Source organism: Numenius arquata, chromosome 7, assembly GCF_964106895.1.
Source record: "Numenius arquata chromosome 7, bNumArq3.hap1.1, whole genome shotgun sequence".
NCBI classification, from domain to species: domain Eukaryota; kingdom Metazoa; phylum Chordata; class Aves; order Charadriiformes; family Scolopacidae; genus Numenius; species Numenius arquata.
The window spans coordinates 21,744,137-21,765,649 of NC_133582.1; the positions used below are offsets into that span (position 1 = coordinate 21,744,137).

At 37.6% G+C, this 21,513-nt stretch overlaps 1 protein-coding gene across 1 annotated transcript in view; it reads right to left on the minus strand.

The window, feature by feature from the left end:
• TRDN (triadin) overlaps window positions 1-21,513 on the minus strand; it is a 217,612-nt gene that overhangs the window by 69,964 nt on the left and 126,135 nt on the right. Inside the window, exons 16-20 of the mRNA XM_074151019.1 lie at window positions 20,646-20,681; window positions 17,670-17,723; window positions 4,863-4,895; window positions 4,727-4,759; window positions 3,475-3,501 (exon numbers count right to left, since the gene is read on the minus strand). Of these exons, the coding sequence (XP_074007120.1) occupies window positions 3,475-3,501; window positions 4,727-4,759; window positions 4,863-4,895; window positions 17,670-17,723; window positions 20,646-20,681 (183 nt within the window). The remainder of the gene's footprint in view (window positions 1-3,474; window positions 3,502-4,726; window positions 4,760-4,862; window positions 4,896-17,669; window positions 17,724-20,645; window positions 20,682-21,513) is intronic.

Consider the following 21,513-nt stretch of genomic DNA (forward strand, 5'->3'; position numbering starts at 1 on the left):
TGACTTAAGTAACATGGATGTATTATAATGCATTATAAATTTTTTCCTCAGCAGAAGAACACCAGTTCTTCTTTTCTTTTTTTAAAAAAAGAAAACCAAATAAAAACCTCAAGAAAACCAAACCAAAACCACCAAAATCCTCTGCCTGAAATAATACAAAATAAAATGAATGCAAATAAAGGAAAAAGTAAGAATTTGTCAGGGATCCATATTTTCAGTAAGTTACAGTTGAAAACAGTAGATTAAGTAAATGGAATCTGGACTCCAATTTATATTTTTTCATTCCTCAGCAAAAATCTTGAACACTTGGCATAATTTGGATCCGATGGGTGATTTCTATGATAATTGTTTCTCTGGTTCCATCATGAGCTCTTCAGAATCAGATGACAGACAACCTAGCAGACGCTGTTTTGTGCTGCAAGTAGCCAGGAGAGCAATTCATCAGTCAAATATTTCTGCAGTGTCAATTGTTGTAGGCTACAATCAAATTTGTCAGAATATTTTTATCCCAAAAGAGTCAGGTTGCATAACTAGCATCCACACTAGAAATATACATTCCAAAATGTCACTGATTTTAAAGCTATTTTGAGACGTTTGCTCAGTGTGAAGGAAAGATAAAAGAAATCACTCTGACTTGAGACAACAAACACTTCACTCACTGAACCCTGAGGTCAGAGAGGCAGGACATCACTAATACCAAGAAAACATGAACCTAAGAAGTGTCTATTATGATTTAGGAACCTATCTGTTACATGGAGAAATGAAAAAATTCCCTGCTATAGAGGCATTACAGAACCTTTTCTGAGAAAATGCAACAAAAATTCATATGAGCTAGATAGTTTATCAGAAGTACAAGCTAGTGGGAATGGAACAGACCTCCTTCTATGCCAGAAGATTAATTTTTTTAATTATCAAAGACAAGAATTTCATCAAAAGACTCTCTTGTTTTCAGAACAGGACTGTTTGCCTTCCATTAATATTCTTAAAAATTTTAAAACTTGCCAGCAGCTACAGAATATTGGAAACCACATTGCACCTAGAGAGCTGCTAAGTCTAAATGGATTAATAGCAGGAAAATGGGAAATAAGTAAATAAAGAACAAACAAATACAGATTGAAAAGCAATTATTTTATTCAGACTTAGTGAAAGGTATAGCTATTAAAGTCTACTAGAATTTTTCTGTCATTGTGAAAAAATATATTTAGAAGAAAATAACTGCATTCTTTTGTGATTCTTACCAAGAGGCAAAAGGAACAACTAACATTTTACTAGAAATATCATTTTTCCTCTGGAGTACAGGCTATGTTTCAGTTTCAAAATTAGCAACATAAAGTTAAATTTAGATCACTTGTTAACAAGTAATTTTTCAGAAATTATCAGTTGCTCCAGAGCTAACATCACCTACTTCTTTTTAATGAGGACTGGTGACTGACTAAAACATAATTGTATTTACTTAAATACTAGGGAATAATTTCAGGTTCACCATTCTATGGTAAAACTAAGATGTCTGAGACCAACATTTTCAGTTGTGAAACGGCTCTTTTGACAACACAGAGTGATTCTTGTTTTATGTAATAGGAACATGCAATTTCTATTTATCCTTAATGAACTGTAAACACCCTATAAAATCTTTTCAAGTACGCTTTAATTCAATAACTCATATGGAAGGGTTCACTCCCATGCTGAAAAATAACTGAGACATGATGAAGACCTATTACATACACAAATATTTGCTTCTTATCTAAATAAATATGAAATATGATATTCACTAGAAAGACTTGAGGCTACTCACAGCAATAAAGCATAGAGGTAAAATCTATTTTTTCAAAAATCCTGATAATTCCATTTGTAAACTTTACAACTGACCTAAACAGAATAACTTTAAATAAAAGGGTAAATATAGTCAGTGGAAATAACAATTTCAAAAGGTATATGACAACATTTCCCAGTAGCAGCCAAATAAAACCTCAAGTTTGCAGAAAGAGATTTAATTCTGCAAGAAACAACTGCTTTGCATCTTTTCAGACCCTGATGGGCACAGTCTTGGCAAAAATGGGTTCACAGATGTTGAAATGTTGACTTCATATGCATAATATAGCATTAGAGAAGAAATAAGAATGTAACAAAAAGATTGCTCCGAGGCTTCAAGCAATATGGGAAAGCTTTATTCAATCACCCAGTGCAGCAAGACTACCTTTATTTTCAGCTTTGGTTCTCTAGAATTTGCTAAAAATGCAAAAGCTTAACTCAACATACTTTTTTTTCCCCCTTTAGTTTCTCTGTTTTGTCTGGTGGGAGTATAAAGAGAACAAATGCCTAAATCACTCTGGTTTCTGTTTTGCTCAATACAATTAGCTGCAGAGCAATGACAGCATTATGAATTTAGCCCATGAAGCAGGGAACTTAAAAACATCTAATAAAGGAAATAATGTATCAGCTTTGATTTCCTTACATTAATCTGTACAGCTGCAGTTCTGCAACCCTTTCTCAAGCTCCAGGAAAGCACTCTACTGCCTTGCAATTTAGCCTGACTACTTGTGTCAGTATTTGCTGGCGAATAAGGCTTTGGAGATGAACTCTAAAGTAAAAGGAGACATCTGAACATTTAAAACTGGAAATTCTCATTTCCCTGCTTTTGACTTGTGGTGGAGAGCTCAGAGACCATGAATCTGAGCAGCTGATGCATGCAGTTCCATTTGTTTGAAAGGGAACGTAAAGCAAGGTGGCTATTACATGAATAAACCTGGACTGAGAGTGAAATGCAGCTTGTAATTTGCCATCCCATTTTCCATTTGCGCCTACAATAAAACTGGCATGTGTAATGTTCTTGAAGGCAATTTGGAGCTAGTATCTTGCATTGTATATACGTAAAAAGTCAGATGCTGACACGAACAATTAAGTATTTGCTCGGCTTGAACTTAAGCCCTTGAGATTTCTCACTAGTCCCAATTCCCTGTGCCTTCAGGAGAGGAGCAACCACTGGTGCTCTCACACCTCTCACCTTCTCACATGCAATTCTTGTATGAAAGGAAGGAAAAAACAGTTTCACTGAACCTGCCTGTAAAACTTCCCAGACACGGTAAAGAAAACAACTGCTCAGTCACTGGACTTGTGCCACAGCTGGACTAGCAAAAAGGGGAATATTACTCTTTGTGTCATGTCTCTATAAAAGATTGTGAAAGGCAGAATGGAGAATTAACCAAAAAGCTTATGGTTTGAGTTAGGGTTAGAAACTGAATTTGATATAGTTGGAGGCTTACAGTTTGTTAGTCTATGGACAACTTGGGGAAAAGACACCTGTTTTCTAGAGGTGCTTTGAGGTGCTGCAAGAAAGGAGCCATTATAATTTAAAAGGTCCACCTTGTTTTATGCAAGTCATACTTTTTAGCAGTTTTGTCATGAGAAGCTTTTTCATTAGCAGTAGCCAACAACAGCATTTTTCTATTTCAATTTTACAAACAAATAGTTACCCACCTTTTGACTTTGGAGTTTCAACGGATGCTGTAAAACAAAAGAAAACATTCCAGTAAACAACTTTTGCCAAAGAATAAATAAATCAAGGTTGACCCTAACACCTCTTCCCTTGATCAATATACTGCCTATCTATGCAGAGCAGCCATTCTTTTTTATGTAGAGGAAAACTGAAACACACACATGTTGCTTGTTTGGATAGTCTCATGGCAGATGACTAATTGACCTGCAGATTAAAAGCAATGGGAAACAAGGTCAAAATGGAAGGTAAATATGGAGCTTCAATAGTTCCACTATTTTCAAGTAATGAGGATTAGAGAAGGAGTAAAAACAGGTTTCAAGATAGGCACATATCAAATATAGGTAGAGGGTGTGTGATAGAAATCTTTTAGTAATTTTGGTACTTTGGGGAAGTTAAGGATTTTTAATTTTATTTTTTTTTTTAAAATCAAAGCACAAAACTCTTCTAGTAGTGATACAGGGGAAGATCCATTCTCAAAAATCTTACTTGATTGTATATTATTTTAATTTCAATTTGTTTATTATTTTTCATAATTGGATTAACTAAATCCAAGTTGATTGAACTACCACATTTCTCTTTATCCATTATTCACACCTCCAGTCTGAACACTGTGACAGGTTTTCATGCTATAGAAAAGGACAGTTTCATTTTTCTCTAAATTGACTGTCTACCATAGGTATTTTTTGCTCAGAATTTATATCTCAGAAAATACAGTCATCTGACGAATGAGTCATCAACCTTGGCTGTAAAAGAAGTTAAAATCTTTATGCTCTCCCAAATTAGGATAAACTGGAGAAGTAGATTCCAGTCAGTAATAAGAACACTAGCTACAACAATAAAATACATGGGCATGGGTGCTTGGAATAAAACCAAAAAACCTACATTTTTCTTCCCTGTCACACTCTGAAGCTCTTATTTTGTGTTTTATTCTCCATTCATCTACTGTACCTTCCAAGCAGGCCCCCTTCCTGCTTGAAAAAAATAAAACTGTTGACGGCTGAAATAAAAAATTATCACTCTCGTTCTTCTCAGCAAGAGTTGACCAGATCTGAGTTCCAAAAGACCAAATGGTTGCATGGCTGCTCCACAGCCTTTCATTTGCTTAAGTAACTTTGATTAAACCAGAAAATCTTTATTTCTGGCTTCACTTTTTTGATCCCTTTGCCTAATCCTGTCTTAACTTAAAACCAGATAAATGAGACTTTAAAACTTACTGTCTTTCACAGCTCTTACCATGTACTTTTACTTCTTTTTTTGCTGTTTTGGCTGTAAAAACAAACAAAGAAATAGCAAATATTGATTTCTGACATGAATTAATTTAAAACAGTAGGGTAGTTGAAAAGTAAGATAAAAAGGGGAGAATATTCACCAGTTTCCGTCATTTTTTCTTTCTTGTGTTGTTCTGAAAAAGAAAAAAATCAAGTATACAATTCTTTCTTTATAACGTTTTGTTTAGTTGCCTTGGACAATCATTTTCATGTTACTAGTAGCAGTTGGATGTGGCACATTCTTCTGGAGTCTTAGTCCAGGCGAGCTCTTCCCTACTTTCCTGCATGTCAAAATAAAACCTTTGTACTTGTCATCAGTCTCTTCAGTGGTTTTCACACTGTGCAAACGGTCAGGTTTGCTGTGGATAATGGACACCAAAGGATTTAACTCTTATAATAAGGTGCTAAAAGGAAAGTCTAGAAACAGTGTAGGTTAGAATATCTGCAATTTTACTTCAGGATGGTCTAAATGGAGGCCTGTGAACCAGGGGTGTGTGCCTCAGGACACCTGTGATACGGTCCTTAACCTTCTTCACTGGAGAATAAGCAGAACATCCAGTCCAGCCACTGCAGCTCTACAGCCACAGGGTAAGGGAAGGGGGGCCACGGAAGTGGGGCATAGAAGGGTGGCATGGCCTCTTTTACACAAATGAGCGGCATAGGGTGAGCCATGGCCCACAGGAGCTAATCACCAAATTGGGATACAGGACCTGAAGCTGAAAAGCTTTACCCACCTAAACCAGCCCTGTACACTCTGGCAAACTATGAGTGGGATTTACAAATTTTTCCTGGTAGCTCTTTCCATCTTGCCAGGAGGTGCTTCAGAACCCGCTCAGAGAAGAGGTAAGTGGCCTACCAGAGGGAGAGACTGGACGTGTGTCTCAGAAAGTGAGAGGGATCTACGGGCCAGGGTTGATGTTTACAGTAGCAAAAATACAGATAAACTTCCGCTGTCTGCAGAGGATGTCTGCAGATGCTTTTAGACAGCATAGGTGAATGTTCTGGTGTGCAGGTTTGGATTCACACAGACACATTACCTCAACTCCAAGAGTTTCTAAGCTGACTGATTGCAAGATAAATGCAGTTTCTGTTAAATACATACATTTGCCCTTGCTCGTTGTTTACTGGTATCTGATGATTATATTTTCTCCATGCTTATTATAGGATATATTTATATTAATGTTGTGGTATAAAGTTGAGGAATATTAATGTTTAAACTGTTTCCACTTTAAAATCAAGATATAAAGCTCCATGTTCAAAGTGATTCTGAATGTTGTTGCCTCACTAAAAGCAAACCTATCCTTAAATTTGAACTATCCTTGGACTGAATAAGCAAAAAGGAACAAGAACTAACAATATAAAACTAAATATGTTGATAAATAACATTGAGTAAAATTCACATTAAATATTAATTCATAATCAATATTAATACTGAATGAACAGTGGACATCTAAAAGAGGTATACTCCATGCAGAGCTATGAAAATAATTGATATTAGAAAGGGCAGTCTTGAAATATGAAAAAACCCCACAATTGCTAAATTTTAAACAAAATATGTCATTGCTCCATACTCCCATAAGTTTATATCAAGGAACACATGTATTTCTATCTGAAACAAAATATTTATTTTTGTCTGAGTTTTTAAATCTATCTGAGGAGTCAACTTCTATATATTTTAAAGAAAAATATATTCTTAAAAAATTTAAAAATTAGATTTTTATTTTTCTGGTTTTTACCAAGAATATTGATGAAATTTCATCACAATTTCATAAGCAATATCTTTCAGCTAAAATGTATACCTTAAAGCATCAAGACTAGTTGACTGAAATCAGTCAACTGCTGATTATTGACTTTAATACTGTTATATAAAGCACATGTTAATGTATTTATTATATAACATATATGCATTTAAAATATAGATGTTTTGTAATCACATTGTATATGAGAGGTGAGATTCAGTGGAAATTATCATGAAGCAGGTTGATGTGGGCAACTCAATGAGCCAGGAATATGATTTTCCCAGCAATACGGAAAAGTGATGGAGCTAGAGAGCAAGTTGGCATTAAATAGTTTATTGCCTGAATAAATATTATATTTTCTTGATGGCATCCTATCTTGGGTGGCAACCCTGGTATAGGTCAAAATGGAGATATATATCAAAAAAGTGAGAGGACAGAAGTTTGAGACTCAGCTGACTCAATGAGCTTAATCATAACAACAGCTGCATCTTTGGTTTTGTGTAGCCCAAGTGCTCTTCAGAATATCCAATTTCATATAGATATTTTAGGAGTCATTCTGTGAAATGAGAATTTTGATTGGTTTTGCGGGGTTTTCTGTTTTGCTATTTCTCAGGACTGCTTCCTGGAAACTGAAGGAAATGTAATTATGACCTTAGTGGTTCTGAGGCAATTATTTTTCCCTCTCGTTTTAAGATCCATCAGTTCTCATTAGACCAGGAAACAGTATGACAATGACAACACTCAGCAAGTGTTTTTGCAAAATATAAAAATTTCCATTTATTTAGCTTTGTTTCCTGTTTTTCAAAACTCTAAACATTAAGAAAGTTCTATAGAGCTTCTTTTATAATGGTTTTACTTTCCATATGAAGCATATGAAATAAGATCCTTCTCTATGGGGAAAAGGAAAAAAAAATAATAACATAGAATTTGACATCAAGAATTTCTGGGGAAATCTGACATGATATGAAATTTCAGGTGATTCCTGATTTGATATTTTAATGGAATGAACTGAAACCTCTCGTTACATGTGCCATAAACTTCAGGAGAGTTCAGACCTAGATCTTTCTGTTTTGCTAGAGGTTATTATTTGTGGGAAAGTAACGGAAGACTGGTGAGGAGGACTGTAAATACGCTCAAGTGACTCGCATGTGGGGTGCTGGAAAACACATATATCACACTAATTGTTGCTTAGTTTTGTGTGCTCAACAAGTAGGACATCTGCACTTAGATAACACAGGCCTGGGATGGACTCAGGGGCACCTTATCAAACACGCCTGAGATTCCTGCCTTGCTGTTGAAGAGATCAAAGCACAGCGGAAAACTCTGCCTGCCAGAATCCTTGAAATACAGGCCCAAACAGCAAGTGGGAGCTCTCTTGCTCTCTCACTCCCTTGCTAACAAGGACTGTCTTGCTAATAAGGACTCTCGCTGCGCGGTGCCTGCGTCCCCTGCTTGCCTGCCTCTGCCCAGGTGCTGCTTCAGAGGTTCCCTGATCCATGAGGTGTTGAGATTAAATTTGTTCTTTGCTCTTAATCCATGGTTTTGTGGTTGTTCCTGTGTCCTGCCTGCATTGGCTCACACATCATTGCTTGATCTCAATGTCTTTTTTTTTTCTTTCTTTTTTTTGTGTGTTTTGTTTTGTTACTAATGGGTAATGACACATGAAAAGATATTGCCAACTGTGGACACAATAGGCATTTGCCATGACATTTGTAATTCTTTTTATCTTTAACCATTTTTGTATGTATATGAGACTATACACCATGATTTTATTCAGGAAACTTGCTGGTAATATATGATTTTACTACCATGCATGGAACTCAGATTTGATTTAGTTTGACATTTCACCATCTTTATAAGCTCTGGTGCTTTGAACAAATGGCTTTTCTTTTTTTATGAAAATTGGCAAAGTTATGTATAACATGCCTGTAAAACCACATAAATGTATTTTTTGTTTCATTACTAGTGACAATACTCCTAGATACCCCTGGAGCAGATGGGAGAGGAGAACCTGAACCTGCCTCTGCAGCTCTTCCCTAAGCCACATTTTTCTCTAAAGCACAAACAGTGCTGAAAAGCATCTAGGCTGTCACATTTGCAGGGTGCACTTTAATCTTTACTGCCAGAATGTATAGTCACAACCCATGATCTTTTGCCATCCACCAGGAGAGAACAATTGATATCCCATCCTAATTTGTATAGCTATGTGTGCACATGTATGTGTATGTGTGTGTGCATGCGTATTATCCTAATTCAGATAAAGCATTCATGTCCAAGAAGCATTTAGAATAATAAAAACTGTATATGGAACACAGACTGGGAAAAATTCAAATAAATGGCATTTCAAGTGGATTTGCCATTCAGAAGTATGCACCACATATTAAATAACAAACACCATTCTGCTGGAACTTAGTAGTTGCATAAAAATGGTGTTTTCTGTGCTGTTTAACTTTTGCCACAAGTATGTCAATGAATCTAGTTTTATATTCGTTAAAGCCTACCGTTGTAATATTCCATGTAGTGTCTTGAATACTTAAATCCTTAGAGAGCAGAAAGTTAGCCTGGTCTTACAGTCTTGTAATCTTGGTTTTATAGGCTATATGCCTGTCGTTTCCCTTCTCAGACCTTCATATCATGTTGGTTAATTAAAACCAAATGAGACAGGGTGGTAAAGCTCTCCAAGACATCCTTTCATTAAGAATATTGTGAACATAAGCAGCTAGATACAGAAAAGATCCCTTTAGTCCCTCCTGTTGAAGGGAAAGGTTGCAATATGAGCTCAGTCACGTTATTAGACCTGAGATAATCCTCATGAGAAAGTTTTGCAAGAAACTAGATTTTTCCAGTTCTCCTGCTCCCAAGAAGCACTTATTCTGCTATATTTGCCTGCCATTTTACTTATTGGATCAATGTAGAAAAACTCACTGCCACCATTCGCTTTGATTTATAAAGATAATGGACTGGAAAAATATATTTCTTTCTGGAATAAGAATACACCAAGTAAATCCCTTACTTGGTGAGATCATGCCACACATATACCTGCTTCTCTATAAATGAAAATCTTTTGAGGGGGTAACAAACAGTATTTCTGTGAAGAGAAGTGAAGAAAAGGAAAGAAAGAGACAGTTCTCTGTATCAGTATCTTTGTATTAGAAATCTGCTACTAGGTTTGGAATAATACTTGGAATAATAATATATGGGAAAACCATTGTGCAAATGAAAGAAAGAAAAGGGGCCTGGATGAAATGCAAATGCTTTCAGTCTAATCTATTGGGTCTGTAGTTTTTCTTCACGGGCAGAAAACAATGGCATCAAAACTGAGGATGGAAGTCTTTACCACTGAGGAATGTTTCAGGATCCCTCAATAAAGTAGAAGCCGCCAAAAGGATTTAAAGACTTATCTGCAGAGGATTATTCTTTTATTCAAGCTTTTGATACTGGAGGGTTATACTTTGGTGATTTCGCTTAACAAAAAAAATAAAAAAATAAATGGGGGCAGGAGATGGAGATGCTGCCTTGTATCTAAACACCTGCTTTCACTAGTTCCCTTAACTTCATTTTAATACAGCTCATTTCCTGGTTAATGCAGCTCATGCATCATTCTGGACGAATGACTGAAACTCAGAGAGGAAGCTAGCATTAGGATAGACATCACCAAATTAGCCAAGTTCCCTAATTTTGGGTGAATGATGTCAGTCCTCAGCAAAGCAAGCTAGACAGTTGTGTTTTCAAAATCCTCCCACATCACTGTATATCAGTTTTGCTATTAAAAGTCGTTACGAGGAAGAGGCTGAACCAATCATACCTTGGTAAACCCCTCTTGATGTTTTAAAGGAATCAACAGGCTCTGCCTTTTTATCAGAATGTGTACACAACCAAAAAAATCCATCTTGAAGCTAGAATAACTGTAACAGTACTTGGTCTTCCGTGTTACATGGACATACTTGAATAAAATTGCTAGAAACCTTCATTCAAGTCTACTACACCTTTTCTTACTCATCAGCAAGCTAGAGAAAAAAGGAAAAAAAGAAAAAAGGTAATCAAAATGCATTGAGCATTGTCCCTAGGATGTGAGACTTAGAAACTGGGGCCATTCTTAGATTTTAGATCCTTGTTTGAAGCTGATGGGATTTATCTTCCCCTACTTGAGTAGGCAGGAAGTCTACCTTCTTTTTTTAGAACATCAGTTTGCATTAACACAGAGGGAAAGAAAACACCTTCTTTCCACAAGGCTCCAGTATAATTTTACTGAAGCCTAAAGACAAAGCTGTCTCTCAGCAAAGAGATAGGTGCTTTTTTCTCTCCAGAGTCTGAAATGCTCTGTTAGTTTCTGCAAAAGTTGCAATAATCAAGAGAAAAGGAGTCATCGTAAAGAGGGAAGTGGAAAGATTCTAACATCTGTCCTGCCAGCCTGGCAAAGCTCCTCTCAGTTAGAGGAAAAACACAGGCAAATCTGTTGCTCAAGTCAACACTCTTGAAGTACATACTTATGTAAATGTAGAGTAAATCTGATGAATCCAAGGAAAACAACACACTTTCATCACTTTTGCCATATGAGAAGGTGAACATGCGGGTCTTATGATTTCCCATCAGAAGGAGCAGAACCAATACACAGTGCAGATGTATTCATAGACTACAGATGCCTAATTTCCGATTGAAATAAAAAAATCTTTTTATTTAGGACTCTTAAAAAGGAAATTAGGTTAATCCTACATTTCTGACTAGAGAATTGCCTGTGTGCAAAACTGATGTATCACCCATGAACAGCACTGCCATATCCAAGAGCATCATAAATTGTAGCTGTAATATAATAATATATGGTATAGGAATCTCTAATCCACAACACTGCTCCCCTGAAAATCAAGTGCTATTTTCCTAATGGTCTCAGTGATCAAAATGAGAACCATTTATTCCCTTTCTAGCAAAGCAAAGCAAAGGTGGTACCACTTCCAAAAGACTAATGCCTGGAATGTAATCATATGCACAGTGATAGTCTTGATTCAGCAAAACTTAAGCATGTGCTTAAATGCTTTGTTGACTTGAGATAGAGTTAAAGATATGCTAAAATGCTTTGCTGAAATTGGGCCAAATTCTTGTCAAAAGTGCACTTAAATCATAAAACAACTTAAGGGCTATGCAAGGTTGCCAGCCTCAGAAGAAAACACTTTAAAATGCCTTTTGCATAAAGAGTGGACACTTAAATAATCCCTTTAGCTTCTGACTTGTATTTAAAAACCGTTTGATTTTGACCCCTTTTTATTCTCATTACTGTTACTTTCCTGTATTAAATAATTTCTTTTTTGTAGTTAACTTGCTCCCCCTGCCTTGCTCTTTAAGTAATACCATTTTTGTGTTAGTAATATATCAATACTTTGCTGCATTGCATAGAATGGGCTGCGGCGTTTAATAATATCTAGTAATAACACAAGAAACAAGTCTGCATTTTTATTACAAGTGTCTTCTATGGTGTGAAAGGAAGTACAGGAAATTATTTTAACTCTATATGATCCTGAAACAGATGATACTGTAAGGAATGTATAAATGCAACAGTAGTATGCCAGGCTATGAGACTGGGCATTTCAACATCCTAGCAAAAGTAGCAAAAATATCCTGAATTCTAGGCCATTACTGAAAATATTTAAAAAATTGGTGAATAAAAATGGGATTTCAGACTTGAAAGCTTACTGTAAAATAAGCTATTTCATGCTCCATTTAAATAAATCCTGTATGTAAAGAATTCAAGGGTGTAAAGAAGGATCTTCTAACATTGGAAAATTCTTCCCTTTGAGGGCATATATTGTGAAGAATATATTTTTCTTTTCCCATTCAGAGTTAGATAATGGTCCAGCTTGCATAATCCTGTGGACAGTTTAAGACTTCCTAGTCTGCAATAGTTTCTCAGACTTGAGCTGGGATGAAAATGTCAGTGGGCTGGAATGACTTGTGGAATTTGTCTCCATTCACATAATAGATTCCTGCAGATATTAAGAAATGGCTGAGTGATGGACTGCAATAGCAGTAAGGTTTTAGCTGGTGAAAACATAATGAATTCCTGGCAAACCAGGAGAAGAGTCAGCTGTGAGGCTTCACTAACAGTAGTGGAAGTTCTCTGGGACAAACAGGTAAGGACCAAGGCACAGTTTCTCCTATCCTGCAGGTTGCTAGCGACTGAGATCAGATAATTTCCACCTACTGTGCAAAGACAGCCAAGCCTGCAACTCTCTCTTTAAAAACAGAAGGAAAGTGAGTAAGTCAGAGAAGGTATGATATTTAACTACTCAAAGAGTTAAGGTGGGAGAGAGGAAGAATTATACTAACCTGGACCAGAAGGAAAGCCTCTGTGACTCAAGAGGTCTACAGAATGACCCCGAGCAGCAGGATTGACACAAGTAGCATTTTATTATTTTGTTTACCACTGCATATTCAATTGTTACTTGACTGAAGGTTTATTTCGTCTGGAAATAACCGGCAAAGACTATCTATATGCATGAAGTAAGTTATCTCTATCATTTGTTTCTGAAGAGTTAAGCTGTAAACCCAGAAAATAAACCCTGAGAATGGCTGTGTGTTATGAAAAAGTCTGAAAGATTTAACACCAGGGACTAGAAAACGAAACAGACTATTCCAGCGACCAGAAGAATTTTCTTGGTAACACCTATACTGCAGAAATACATACAGAGATGCTAACCAGGGGCAGTGGCTGCTTATAAAGAGAAATTTCAGGGCACACAGAGGCACTGAGACATAAGATCCTGAAGAGGTTGCAGGATGGCAAACTCTGCTACGGCCATGTCCACCTATGGTCAGAGAGAAAGAGAAAGAAACACTGTTCCTCTCCTTTTTGTCGTTCCAAAAATATTGCATGAGGGTGTGTAGCATAAAATTTACACTGGGTGTTTATGTCTCTTCTGATGGGTGATATATCTACACAAGAAGAGAACAGGGAGATGGGCAGATGACGGAGGGGATGTGGTGTTGTGATTAAAATGCATCCCTGACATGTGACTCGAGAGAGCTACCTGACTCTGAGAAACCTGAAAAAGAATCTATGATAATTTTGCCTTTTCCACTGTGCTGGTAAATTATTCAATAGAGGTGCCAAATTTTGTTAATATTTTGTAACATTTATATGGTTTTAGCATTCTTTCTATGTACTTGTCCTATAGGTGATCATTAAAAGACAACCAACAAGCCCAGCTCCTTAGTCATTCTTTCCTCCATTTCAAAGTATACCTGCTGTCCCATAAACTTTGGTTTATTTCTTCTGTTTTAAGTAGAATAGCACTGGTTTTACCATATGGTAAGTACAATGATTCTTCCCTGCTGCCATTTTAGTTGTTGTTGTTCACCTTGAACCAAGAATTAAAATAATTGTCTGTTGAGTAAATGCTGCCCGTTACCAGTAGAACCAGTAGTTCTTCCTGCATTAGGCAGAGGGATCTGCACCTCTTCAACTGATCCTCTGAACAGTTTTTTCAGTATAGTCTGTGTTCTAATATTCTGTACTTACCTCATGACTCATTTCCTATACAATGCCCTTTTTTTTTTTCTTTCTGCTTCTCACCAACAGTGGAAAAATCAGAGGCATAATAAAATAATAATAATACTGACAGAGTCAGTTTGTGAGACTGGATGCAGCTGACAGCTGAGCACTTAAAATTGGCTATTTGTCTGCTTTACTTATTTTATTCTTTCTGGTCTGACCTAAATTTCACTGATTTTCAAGGGGAAATGGTGCTCAAAAAGAGTTTCTGTTATGAACCCAAAGGGAACAATGAATAAGATTTTTTTTTTTGCATGTGTGTGGAGAAGAAGATGGGAAAAATTAGGCATTAAAAATCAGTAATTAGGCAGTTAAGTGACAGTACAAAATCTGTTAAACATACTGTAAAATTAAATTAAAAATTGCAAGACCATTCCAGGGAAATCCTAAACTGCAATTAGGATTTAATTTTTACAGTGTTGAAAAGAGTTAGATCTGATTTTTAAATCAGGCAAATCATCAGGGGAAAGCACTATCACTGGTGCTTAAAGAAGGTGCAAGTGTGTTGCCTATAACATGAGGTTATCCCATGAGAGGGACTCAGGGATGAGCTGTTCCTATCCCTGGCCCTGGCTGCGGGAGCATGTGGGGCTCAGTGGTACTGAGACTCCTTGCTGCCTGCCAGGGAACCCAGTCACCCTTCCACTAATTTGTTTGCAAGTGCTCCCTGTGTGGTTTGAACCTGTCCGTGGGCTCCCTTCCCTGCCCTGCACCGCCGTGCCCTTGCCTTCCTCACCCTGCCAAACCAAATCCAGCACACTTTCCAAGTGGAGGTGTGATGTGCTCCTGCCCCACCGCTGACACCTGGACAGCTCACCTGGCAGAGTTCGTGATATCTGGGGGTGCGATACACAGCACGGTGTGGGAGCTCTTCCCGGGTGAGGCTCTGCAGGGACGGGGGTGAGGGAGGAGGTTTCCCTCCCAGCCAGAGGATGGCAGGATGAGGCAGGTGCTCAGCACCTACAGCCCTGGCTGTGAGAAACCCTCAAGAGGACACACGGGGCTCAGGACACGGTGAGTGCCTGAGTTAATCCTGTGACAGAAACTTGGTCCCCTCCTCAGGGTAAAAGGAGAGACAGATATTTTGTAAGGCTAGGTCATTCTCAGACCTGCCCTGCTGGCCCAGCCAGGGAGGTGATGTGCCGTGGTGAAAGAAAAGGAAATGGAGGCTGGGTTTGGGATGGGGATATCATGAGACCGTGTAACTGAAGAAGACTAGCATCATGAAATATCTTTAGCTCTGGTTTCCCCCTTCAGAACATCATCATTTGCATATATCTATGAAACTGTTCTGCTTTAAAGCCAAATACTACGCTCTCCAGCCCGGCTTCAGATGGGTGATAGAGAGGTAATTTTTTTTCAGTTAGAGAAACACTACATTTGAAAACTTCCACTTTGAAAATCAAGTAACAGACACTCATTGAGGCTAGTTTCCTAGAGCAGCCATCAGTTTCCAAAAGCAGACGCTCTGATAGATTTCCAAATTCCACATTCACTTTCTTTGCTTTCTCTGTATAAATATATGGAGATGAAAACAGTGCACAGTGTATTAGGCAGGGTTTTCTTCACCAGTGACATTAAGACCAGGAACATATGTGATGTAGAAGCGCTGGAAGATGACCAGCTGTGCTCTCAGTCTGTTCAGTCTGTTAACAGGACTAAACCTTCAGCTTTAGGCATCCTGGGGTACAGGTTGCAATGTAATAAGATATGTGGAAGAAAATGAAATATGAAATTGGATAATGTATTTAATTTACTGTACTAATAGGCAGCAGTCTAACTATGATGTTGCCAAACAAGCATATTTAATATTTTTCTATGGTGAGTTATTCTGGGGGTAAATTAATTTTCAGAGAGAAGTGCCATTTGGGGAGGGGAAATAAAAATGTAGAAGTCAAAGCCCACTGCTCTTTATCACTTTTAAGGCAAACTAGATATTTAGAAATGTGTCAGAACAGACAAACTAATTTTTTTTTTCCATCATAAGCCATGCCAGTTTTCCCCTTTTCTTTTTCTTAAGCAGATTACTGTCATCACCATTCTTGCCAACAAGCAGACTCATTGGAATATTTTTCAAAAATGAACACAAATATTGGATGCAAGCAGGTGGAATGAATTAATTATAAGCATATGGTACTAACATAACGATTTATGCAGTGTACTGCCGAGACATCTAAGGGTCTAGCTATACAACACACTTTGGCAACAAAGCTGCTTTAAGAAATTATCAGTTGCATGCATATAAATGTTTATGGAGCTAGACTTACTGAAATGATCCAGACTGAACACCCTCACACACACACAATTTCTAAGACAGTTTTTAGCTCTAAGCCATGGCAATGGTGTGGTTTACGTTGTTCTCCCAGTTGTGTTGGCACAACTGAAGACAGCGTCAAAAAAACACAGCAGGCAGGGACGGGGAGCATGCATGGGGAAATGGTGCTTCTCAGGCCAGATTCACACAGTAGGTTGTGCAGCTGTACAATATGCCCTACAATAGCCTATATCGACTGCAACTCCAGTCTGCAAGTCCTTTTGTGGTAGAGGACACTGAAGATGGTCCTGGCTTGCACTGATCCTTGACCAGTTCCCAGTCTCCCCTACTGATGCAAGTTATTATTCCCTTATTCAGCACAGAAGATCTCTGAGGTAGACCACCAAAAAGGTCTGAATTAGAGAAAGACAGCTAGAGAACAATCTTAAAGAAAAAGCAAAAACAACAAAAAAAAACCCCAGAAAATAAAAAGATCCCAGATCCACATAGATCCACATAGCAACATACAGTGGGATCAGCTGGAGGCAAGAAGCAGCAGAGGGAGTGGGCTGGTTGCTTCTGTGATGTCAGCACAAGGCACAACTTAGCAGCACAGAGCCTGGCACAGCATTGGCCACCCCATTTTAGAGTAGAATAATATTATAGTTTTATATTGATCACATTTTCACTTGTAAATTCCTGCTTTTTTTGTTAGTTAATTTAAAAGGTAGTAAAATTACAAAAATCTTGAATATTTAGATTCTTATTCATTATACTGGGTTTTATTAAATTAGGCAGAAATGTGACGTGGCATTTTTGAAGATGACTGGGAAGCAGAAGAGATCAGAAGTCAATACAAAGTGGTATATTTTTACAATACAATCTGAATTCAGAAATATATTTGTGCCATTATTTTGTTTTAAAAAAGTTTACTTGTCTTTTCAGTGCATATTTATGCTTATCTAAGAGCTTCATCTCTGTAGAACCTACATAGACCAACACTATGAAAAATCAGATCCCCTTCTTGAAGTGCTCGAATACAGCTTCACATGGAAACTCATTTCTGTAAATATTGCTCTTTAAATCAGTGTTTAGATTCACATTCATTTTTTGGTTTCAAGTGCTGCAGAATGGGCCAATATGCCACCTCATAGCTGCTCTGAGAGGACAAGAAGCAACCATAATGTTAGAGATCAATGCAAAATGCTTTTTTTCTTAACAAAGATTGCACCTGTGAATTATCACAATAATTTAGAGAAAACAGACAAAAGACCCCAAACCAATGGATTTTATATAATCCAGCAGATGGTGCTATGATGCAATGAACAAGAATACAAGAAATACATTGAATGTGAACATCTTATTCCTTTACCTGGTGCTGCTGTTTTTTTGTTAGCTGGTTTGGCTGCAGGAGCTTTTGCTGGCTCTTAAAAGAAAAAAGAGAACAAATTAAACCAATTACTACAAAAGTGTTTTATCTTAAAAAAAACCCCAGAAATCTGAGGAAAGGCTTCCAATGAGGTACAGCCTCTAGCAGGTTTTTTCACTGAAGAGTTAGACAAAGAGATTACCTAAAGAGGAAAGAGCTGAGTTGCCTTCAATAAACTCAAAGGCATCAACAAAATAGCCAGCGAAGGGTTAGTAAACTCTTGCTGTTAGGCACTGAATCACTACTTCTAGCTATTTCTGTCTAATAATTCAATATTTATTGGCAAAACGGAGAAAAGCAGGTATCTAGGGGTTCGGACATGGCCTCGCCGCTCAGGCAGCTGCGATGAGCTGGGAGCCTCCGCATTTGATCCTGCGGCTGTGAAAGCAGAAGGTCCTGACCAGCCTACGGCAGCTGGCGAGTATCTGTGAATTCAGCAGTGGTGCCTCTTGGGATCCCACAGTCATTCAGGGTGGCATCCTTTCCTTTAATACAAATGTCCCTGATGAGAAAAAGTGAAATTGGGCTTCTTCTGTTAAGTACATTCACAGACACTGCTACACCAGGACTCTCTCTCCATTCCGAAGAACAGAGGAGCATTAGAGCAACTTCATGTTTGATTCTGCATTTGAAAGAGCAACTGCTGAGTTCTCCTAGCAGAGAATCAGGCCCTCTCAGGCTGCTTAACTGTAGTTCTGTTCTTGGTCTTTCCATGAAACATTTGAACTATCCTCTCTTTGCTGAGGTAGGACATTTCCTTGCAGAATGAATGTCCAAATGAGAAAGGCTATATGCTTCCCCAAGCAGACTTGGAGAATCTCAGCCCTGGAGAGAAGAACCCAACCAGCCTACTGGATTTATTTACTCTTTACCAGTGTTTAGTTGATCATTATTATCGTCAGAAACTACTAAAACAGACTGTACTTAAACCACAACAATTTAACAAACATCCATAAGCTAAACTCCACCGACTTTCATAATCAACTAGAAGATCCTCTAACTTAAAATTCACATTCCCATATAGTGAGGGGAAATAATTAATCATTTTAATCACAATCTGAATTACAGAATGCCAAAAAAATGTTAGTTAATCCTTCACATCTGTCACTGTGTTATTACAAAGAAAAAGAATATGGCTAAATCAGGAATGTAATTTTGAGCTCTTCCCCTCCAGTCTTTTGAGAAGTTCATAAAAGATGCATCAGACTGTCTTGTGAAACAGAATGAAAACAAAATATAGTTTGCATGTGTGGGATTGTTTTGTTTCCATCCATTTAAAAGTCTGCAGCAGATAATTATATCCTAACTTAGTTATTGTCACAGCATTGTAATTACTTGGGGTGCTCACCCCTCCTTCAGGGAAATATATAGAAGATTTTGAAGAGTTTCCTTACTGTTACTTTCCTGAGTGCCTGTTCCTGCAGGAGAAGCAGGAAATACAACACATAGTCTACAAGTGACAAGATGGACTTAATGCGAAACTGCAGAACTCCTGCATTTATTCCCTTCTGAGCTCTCAGCTAGATCTTGCTCACCAGCAAGATATTCTTTTTTCTTTTTTTTTCAACATCCATGAAAACAAGTTTAGTTAGAATTCTTTTTGTTCTACGAAGATTTTTATTTTCATTTGAAATATTTCATTCCTGAGTAACTAAAATAATTTTAATTGAGGAAAAAAAAATTTGAACAAAAACTCCTGTAATTGATTTGCTTATTTAACTTTTCAGCAGCTTTGAAACAGAAGTGCCAAATGCTTTAAACTTTTTTTTGGAAGCATATGCTTTTTAGTTTGTAAGTCACAAATTATTTCAGTGCTAATGACTGCGCCTTTATATGAACAAGTTTCAGCCAAAAATTTCACCCTGCAAATTTCACTCTTGTGATGGAGCTGGGAAGTTTTGCCATGACAGCTGCTGGGGAGTCCTTCCACGAGAGGGATCATGTGCCTAAATCAATAGATTCTCTCAGACCTTCTTGCAAAAGGCAGTTAGTACACTAACAGGACATTACTTGTAGAGTAAGTCCATTGAATCTTTTGTTCAATGTTTCTGCAAAATTTAAGTAGGAAACCACTGTATAAGCTTTTCTTGATTGCCAAAAGAAGTGTTTTAATATAGTCATGCAAAACTGAGGATGGCAGGGGATTCTTCTGCCATATAGGTCTGGAAAGGTCACATATGGAGACAGGAGTCAGTGCATTCTTTAATTATGAATTTGAATGAGATTTCAAAACCTCAAAAACCTTTCAAAAGCTTTCTTAATTTTTCTTATATACTGTACTTTCAGAACAGGGATCTGAGCAGATGAAGTCTGACCAGTGAAACTGTCTTGCTATCCTTACTGTGTTGAGGCACTGATGCTTGCAAATTTGTAGAAAAGGAAGGTATAAGAGTTCCCTTGTTAATGGTACCATGTTTCCAGATAATTTTTCAGTTATTTATGCAGAAGATCCCAGCCCCTGCCTCTCTTCAACCTCTGAAGTCTCTGTCTGAATCTGAAATAATCAGATAGGCAAGGACCTTGATTCACATTTGTGAAGATAAACTTGGTGGTCCTCAGCATGTTGGACTCAGTCCATTTACCAAACTTGCTGTCATTGAGAACATGTTCAGCTGAGACCTCATTTGACATTTCCTTCCCCATGAAACCTTTGGTTTTGAAGACGGTGATAGAAAAGAGGGGAAGGCAAAACTGTCAGTCACAAAGAGGAGTGTGGAATTAGAAGTAGGATAAGAATGGATTTAGAAAGTAGGAGGCAGATGAAGTCTAAACATGTCATTTTTCAATTATAAATGATGTAGCTACTTTCTTTGTATTTTCAACAATTCAATAACTATTATTTTGGATTATTGAAACATGCTGTTTGAAACTACATGACATATAAAAGAGATCATAACCTATGGCGCAGTAGTTTCTTACTTTTGAGTTCTTTGGACACAGCAGCTTCTTTTTTATCTGTAAGATAAAACGACACATATGCATAAAAACATAGTTAGGAAGGATATAGGTAGATAGAAAACTGCAGCGTGTGCTTTAGAGGTGAAATACTTATTTGCTGCAACATGCGTTTGAATGATGTAGTGAATCAGATCACTTCTGTTCCATGGTACAGTTGCACTAATTTAACCTTAAGTGTAAACACAACAAAAACTGTGTAAACGAACATTTTTGTTAAATTTCAGTATTTTAATATGTGTGATTTGACATGGGATTGAGTTATCAGGTCTTACATGTACTAGCTCAGCCATGGTTGCTCACCATGTACACATTGTCAGGTTGCAGAAATGCACGGGAAGATGCACTTGGAGCCCAAGAATAGAGACGTGTATTGAAAGGCTTTAACTTCCTACAGTTGTTGACAGCCATACCACTGAGGCCTAGTTGGAAGGCTCCACGTAACACCTAGCCAAAACTCCAGCTGCCACATACTTCCCACGTGCCAAAACAAATGGAAGATTTACAGCTAAAGAGAAGAGAGAGAGAATCTGAGCCATCCCTCCAGTCCAGCCTGAAGGAAAGATCCCTGCTCCTCCAAACTTTTCCCAGTGTTCCATTAAAGTTCAAGCTAATGCATTTCTTTCATGTTTGTGGAAAAGAGCACATGTGACTCTTACTAAAACTGAGCCACCATGGAATAGCTTATGAACCCAAAGAAATTCAGTCAGTCCTACATATAAGAGTAGGAAAAATCTGTCCCCTGGTTGATTTAAATAAAGTTAAAATAGCTCAGCTCTATCAAAATACAGCATGGCCAGGCAGCCTACCAGAGAGACTTAACTAAGCTGTT